The sequence below is a fragment of the Sinocyclocheilus grahami genome, unplaced genomic scaffold (assembly GCF_001515645.1).
Source record: "Sinocyclocheilus grahami isolate Dianchi unplaced genomic scaffold, SAMN03320097.WGS_v1.1 scaffold197.1, whole genome shotgun sequence".
NCBI lineage: Eukaryota > Metazoa > Chordata > Actinopteri > Cypriniformes > Cyprinidae > Sinocyclocheilus > Sinocyclocheilus grahami.
Window position 1 is genome coordinate 310307 of NW_015505376.1, and position 7298 is coordinate 317604.

General features: G+C 41.7%; 1 protein-coding gene across 1 annotated transcript; it reads right to left on the reverse strand.

The window, feature by feature from the left end:
• Window positions 1–1908: 1908 nt before the first annotated feature.
• skida1 (SKI/DACH domain containing 1) lies at window positions 1909–6949 on the reverse strand. The gene has a single exon (XM_016285438.1). The coding sequence runs from the start codon at window positions 6545–6547 to the stop codon at window positions 4139–4141; it is 2409 nt and encodes an 802-aa protein (XP_016140924.1). The 5' UTR covers window positions 6548–6949; the 3' UTR covers window positions 1909–4138.
• Window positions 6950–7298: the final 349 nt, after the last annotated feature.

Genomic DNA, 7298 nt, shown 5'->3' on the forward strand with positions numbered 1-7298 from the left:
TCTCTATTGTCAATTAAATTCGTCGGTCAGTCACTCAAGATTCATAATTTACCAGATTCAATGCAAAAACTAGTCTATCAATACAACACTTTTACACTTAAAAACATCTTAGGGCTCATTTCTAGGTTAGTTCTTTTCCAGAGTGGAGAACGACAGGTCGAGCAGAAACTTGTTAGGAGACTGAAAATATTTTCCCACTGAATGCCTAATGGAGGCCTGTTGAGTTCTGTGACTGAAGAAGCCTCGAGTCCATTCGGCAAAGTCAGGCCTCGACATTAACCGGGCTGTGCAAGATCCGTCTCGCTGTGCCGTGTGTTCGACGTGATATAATTTGTTAATCACCATTTCTAATTTCTAGGACGTGGCCTGCCTTAATCTGCTCTTTTTAAAAAGGCCGTTTTCACACCGACTCAGTTCGCAATGGGTTCGGTTTGGTTAAAGCAGAACATGCAGCGGCTGTCTGATTTAATAGACCTACCTGTAGATAATACACACAAAACATATTGATTCAGACGCCTGACCTTGTTTAAATAGGCGTTCTTATAGTGTTTGTGTATAAATGCTTTGGCCAAGCGATTTTCTCAGTTAATTAAATAATTATTTTTAATCATCATTATTATTACCCAGGAGCACTTGCATTTATAAGCTAGGCTACTATACATTTCACAAGATTACTAAGATTTAGTCCTGCTGTACCGCTACTGTGTGTATTTCCATTGTGTGACAGATTTATCGCCTTCAACTCTTTTAGGGAGGGCTGATTCCTTTTTGCTTGTGGGCGAAACAGCTTCTCTGCGTACATATTAAAGCTTAAACAATATCAGACAATATTTTCTTATATTTTATTATTGTAGCTGTATTATTCATTTGCAGTTGTTATAACATAATTTTATTTTTGGAGATTTGTCTTACGTTGTCTTTTTGGCCCAAAATTCTGAAGACCACGATTTTACACGCACTGGTATAAAAAAATATATGATGTAGGCTATATTTGAAATGTTAACGCTATGAACCACTGTCATACAGTTAAATGTAGTTAATGGTGCAAAGGTTAAATCGGGTGAATTTAATAGTGTATAATTCATATCAAATTTACATGTAATTTAGAAGGACACCAACTCTTTCAACCCCCACTCTCCCCACATTTACCAAGGTCTACAAACAAGTGGCTACTGCGACTAGTCTAGCACTTGTTTTGCTTATGCACAAATTACCCAGTTAACAATTTAATTTGTCCCCTATATCTCAGGACGTACCGTTCAGGAGGAATTCTATCTGCGATGCATTTAAGTTCTGGCTAATTGCGCGCCTTACGGTGTCATTTTTAAAACTTTTCCTCCTGCTTCTCTGCATTCAATCTTACCCTCATTGGAGAAAGGAAGTCAGACGAAGAAGCTTATCTTGAGCCTAACTGGTCGTAATATCTTAAAGATATCTAAAAACTATACCAGAGACATTGTGCTGCCTCGTCTCAGTCTCACACGCGGATTAGACAGTTATAAAAACTATGATATGGAAACATGGTTGTGTAACCAGATCATGTCTGTTGTAGACCTCATTTGAAATGTGCTGTTTCTAGACGTCCTTGCTTTTCCTGTTTCCTTTCTCTGATTAGAGTAGCCTGTATACCCTAAGCGCGCTCATGTGTGGTTATAGGCTTCTGAGTAGTGTGCTTGAGTCCATAGTGTGTATAGCAGGGCACGAGACCATCGGTTTCTAAACCCCTCCCCCACACTAACACTTTTCTTTACAATAAACAACTTATCTTAAAGTTTGATCTTACATTTGCTGGGACCGCATGTTACCTAAAAAAGGGCCAAACAACGGTTATAATAACAATGAATATTAATGAGTTAAGAGTTAAAAATGAAAGATCATCTCACATCACACTCAGATGTATTTAATGAACAGTTTCACCATAAAAAAAGAAAAAGAAAGTGCTTCAAAATCCACCTCACGTTTTCAAGTTTTCATTTCGAGTGCATTTATCCTACACAAGGGTATACAAAAACCAGGAAAATCACAAAAATAAATATGCATTTTTATAAACAACCAGTGACTTCAATTTAAGAAAAAACTCATGTCAAAATCTGACCTCAAGTATTGTAGCAAAAGCAGAAAGATTAAAAAAACAAAAACAAAGTCCACCTTGACCAGATAATTCCTAACCTACCATGTTTACAGTGAGTCACCGCCCATTTTTCCATTTCTGTTCATTGTGGAGATCATGAATTTCTTTATGGGGTTGTGATGTGTGCGCTACATTCTGTTTAATTTGGCTAGTTTTGAATCCATTCCTCTGAAGTTGGGACGACATAGCTATTCTGTCCGTCCGCAGTGCACTTTGACACAGAACGGAACAAAAAGTTCCTTTTATACGCTCGAGAGAGAGCAGACATTAAATAGTCGCGTTACAAAAATATAGAACTACTATATTTTAATCATTCACCTGTCAGAGTGTCACACTATATCGCATACTGGAACATTCACAAAGCGATGCATGTTTCACTTAATATCCCCACTTGTACACGTTAATCAAAACAGTACACGTAATGGGCCTATGCCTTAATACGTTAAATACCCTTTAAAGTCTATTACGTGTTTTCTCAGAATGACGTGAACCCGGTAGCCTCGCTTTAGCCAAATCTGCATAGTCTATGCCCATTTAGTGATAACTCACCGGCGTTGTATGTTTTGTTTAGGAAATTAGAATGCAGTTGAATATTTTCGTCCCTTGGCAACATAATCAAAAAAGTATGAATTTAGCTCATTGGCTGATCCAATCACAGATACAATTTGCTTTTAAAGGCCCGATTTGGAGGCATTCTGCTTTTGCTGAAGTAAACAGATATGGTACGTCACAGTACATTCATCACAAGGCATTTATATGGGGCAGGGTACTCTATTGGAACACCAAGTTAACACTTGCATGTTTTTAAGGTTACGTTTTCGAGTGCCAATGTAATCCATATCCTTGGAAAATAGGCCTAGCAAAAGAAAATACAATCAAAACACCATACGAAAAGGACAAGGCTACTTGAGTCAAAGAGAAATAAACATTTACTAAGTATATACCCTGACCAGAATGTGTGTATATTCCACTAAGCACCGAGGTCTTTTTTTTCTTTGATTTCGTCACGTATGTAAAAACACTGTTGTTTGCAGTTGTCTGTATGTCTGTAGGTCGCTCCGTTTAAATCGGCAACATTTACAATAAGAACGACTAGCAAAACCTCCTCTCAAAAGCAAACGAGCATATTGGAAATAGCACCACATCAATAATGACTGATTTTAAAAAGGTTTTTTTGGGTTAACCTGCGATGGCTCTTTTGCGTAAGGAAATCGAAAAATAAAAACACACGTCACTAATTCACCTTAATGGGCATTAGCAAAGTGCAATGCATGGTAAATTTGTGCTTTAGCTATTCTATACCTTAAGCTATGAATGTGCTAAAGAAGGAGTTTGATTTGGTGTTTTCCCCTCTATTACATCGTGCAAATCAAACAGCTCTTGATTGTCAGTTAGAGGGCCATTGTGTTGGGCCTACCGTGAGAGTTATGGTGCGCTGCGTGTGAGTGAACACAGCCAAGCGCCAACAATTGGGGAGCACCCATAAAATGAATAAATAAGAAAGGTATGAATCAACGGCCTACAGTAATTAAAAAATACAGTATGTGGATGAATCATCAAGGGAAAATACAAAACATTGGCCCAAAATATACCGACAAAGTTAGTTGTTCTAAAAACAAAATCACCATTTTAGTTGACACAGACCTGACAATCACTATAACGCCATCCTTTTGAGAGATGTTTAACCCTGTCCCTGCCTGCAAAATGAGCTAACATTTGCTCCGTGAGAGTCTAGTCCATCAGGTCAAAAACAGCTCCACGATGTCAATAATGTCATTTTGAAAACAACTGTTGTTGTTTTTTTTACTAGACCAGCTTATTATAAATACCTCCGCATAATTCCCGAGTCCCAGACCAGCCTGTGCTATACGAGGATGGTGTGTGCTACATAACAACAGACCAAAAACGTATGCATTGAAAACAACACAACAATGAAAACAAAACAACTAACGGGAATCAGTGCTTGTCACAGTTTTAAGACATTTCCCCCGAGCTCAAAACAACAGTTCACGGGATAACCGAGGCTTTCCTGAATTTCTGGCTTGGAGGGGGAGGAACAACTGAATGACCGAGCTGCCATCTCCACACTGGGTGAGAACGATGAGGCAGTTGGTTACTTCTTAAAGAGTTCAAAGAGTAAGCGGGACTCAAATCTCCATCGCTGCCAATAACGAGAGACGGCGGAGAGGGAAAATTCGCCATGAATCTGAAGGGCTTTTTCAGAGATGCTACATTGGCGCTCGCTCGTTTGCGTTTGCTCGCGCTCGCACAGTCTTCATTCGACCCCTCACTGCTAGCGAATTTTCCTGCAAAACGGGGGCTCCGGTCAACTTTTGCAAATGATTTCGCGGATGTCCTCACACTTTCGGTTTTTGTACCCAAAAGCATCGCCCTGTAGTTTTTCCTGACCCTTGCACCATTCATGGACTCCCCTTCCTCGGAACAAGGGGTGTTTAAAGTGCTTCTTGATTCCTCGTTACAGGCAGGGTGTTTTTGAACAGAGCTCTCGGAGGCTTTGCAGGGGTCAGTTTCCTTTAAATCGTTACTGATGTGCTGACCATCAGCCTCGTGATCCTTACATTGATATTCCAGAGGCTGATTTGCATATTCATATTCGTCAAAGGTGTCCTCGACTTTAATCTTCACGTTGTTGAGTAAAAATGGTGGCGTTTTTACTGCCCTGTTGCCCTCATTGTTAAAGCCCGAGGTACTAACGGGCTCCTCGGTCTCTGTTTTGATAGGTTTTAGAGGTGAAGGCAGTTTCAGGGAAGTTTTCGCTTCCCTCTTTGAATTTGCTGCTAATGAAAGATTGCTGTCAGAAGACTTACAAACCCTTATTTCTTTGTCCGGAGCACAGTGGGAGATCAAGGCTTGGGAGCATTTGTTTGCAGAACCCGGTATTCTTTGTTGGGGGAACGCCTTGTTTCCATTTGCATTAGGTGTAAGCCCAGTCTCTTTAATTCTGTTAGCTACAGAGTCTGTTGTCTTTGGATCGTTTGGAAATTCAAGGCGTGATGGTGCTTCAGAGCCTTCGTTTTGTCTTAAATCGGGGAAACAGGTCCGCACCGGGCAGAACTTCTGCACTTTTGCGGCATCACCATCCTCGTGTGCGTCCCTGGACGATGTGAAGTCCGATTTTTGAGTTTTGCCAGTTCGTTCGCAATCCAAAGTAGTCGTTACTCCTTGGTTAGTGGTGATGTTCTGCACATTAGGCCTGTAGTGAAAAGTTGGCTGTAAGAGCAGAGGTGCTTTTGTGTTGAGACTTGAGAACCTCGCACGCCTGAAACGAATACTCTGCACTGAAACCTGACTGGACACAGAGCTCGAATCAGACTGAGAGGAGCTCTCTTCATCGCTGCTGACATCTGAAGAATCCGAGAGAGAGTCATCCTCCTCCTCCTCATCTGAAGTCCCGGAGTTGCTGGTGGTAGAGAAACTCGAGCCGAAATCCGAATCGTTGTTCACCCGTTCTGAGACGGAGCTAGATTCCGTGTCGCTGCTGCAGCTTTCCTGAAAATGTCCAGTGTGCCGAGGATCGACGTATAATCCATGCTCGAGGTGGTGAAACTGGCTTAAAGATCCGTTGGGAACTTTTGGTTTACAGCACTTTGGGACGAACAAAACCGGATGGCTTCGTCTGCTCCTCGACCAAAACTGCCTCGCGCTGCTCTCGCGCTTCCTCTTCCTTTTGTAAAGTAGGTCTGCGTTGCCTTGGTGCTTTGCCTGCGCTGCAATGGCGGACTGATAGAGCAGCGGTTGCCGATTCACAACGTGCCGAAAAAGCGTTTGTTTCTGATTAAAAGCCACACAGTTGTCAGGTATTTGATCTGTTTCATAGTTTTTAAAGGGTGTAGATGCCGACTTCGTGACCGGTTGAAAGTCACGGCCGAAGGATTTACTGTAAATTTGAGGTAGATTTGAGTGAGTGCGAGGGACAGGGTCCTGTCGAACAGCTTTATTTTTGAATGAGAAAGTCTGAGGAACGCCATGCAAACTCAACCAAACTTTCTCTCTCCAAAAGTCACTTCTGGTAGAGGTGCGATTTTTGCCGTCGCACATTTTTTCTGAGGAATTTTTTGTCTTTTCCCTTCTTTTGTTTGATTTCAATACGCGCTCAGTTTTACATGAAAAATACAGTGCCTCAACGTCCTCTCTTGAAATCAGAGTGCACTTAGCTGCATGGAAAGCTATAGAATTTATTGCTTTGAGCTTTCGCAGTTCCTCCAAATCACAGTGATGCTTCTTCACGTTTAAATGGTCCATTCGTTTGTGTACAGTAGTCCGCGGAATATTTTTCAAGAGGTCGGTGAAGACTTGAGAAAGGGCAAACATTTGTTTGCCTTTGATAACCAAATAGCCAAGCTTTACACCCTGCATTTCCTCAAAACCGTATTCCAAGTCCCCCATTTTCTTCATTGCATTAATTCCAACATTTAGAGCGACGGATGTCCTTAGCTTTACTGCTGCTTCTTTATTTCAAGGCATTCTGCTGACCGGTCCAGCATGGGCTTTGACATGTCCACACTGCGTGATGAACAAAAAGTTTTAAATAGAAAAATAAAAATGAAATGGCCTGTTTGAATTAAAACAATCAGTCCATTGACCTGAGCACTGCATGATCGATGGAATGTGTGTGATGTTGCCGACAGGCTGGCTGCTGCCTGTCTGCGCTCCTGTATACCTGCGCTCCCTCAGCTCCCTTCCCATTTGGCCATGAGGAAAAGAGGAAGGTGAACAGCACTGCCAGTGAGAAGGATAAAAAGCGAGGAGAGTATAAGGGGAAAAAGAGAGGGAGTGAGCGGCAGAGAGAGAGGGAGGGAGAGAGAGAGAGAGAGAGAGAGAAATAGAGCCCAAAATGCAGCTGCTATTCCCGTTGCTGGTTTAGTCACAAATAAAATGACAGTGGGAACTGAGCAAGGCCGGAGACACCTTCATCAATTAATGCCCCCAAAGCCGACGCTGATTGGACGTTACTGACAGGTGATGCAATAAAAATGGATATTCCACCCATGGCCACCCCCATCCCCCTAGCTAATTACCATACTGTTGTAATCCCACCTCTCTTAGAGCAAATAATTCGCTAGTGATAAGTTCATGCTTAGAAATTAATATTAGTCATTTTGTCGGAGTATTGTTACAACTTTGTGTTGTCGTGGTTGTGAAAAAT

Coding starts and splice junctions, on each gene's coding strand:
- skida1 (XM_016285438.1), bottom strand. CDS start 6,547: ATGAAGAAAATGGGGGACTTGGAATACGGTTTTGAGGAAATGCAGGGT.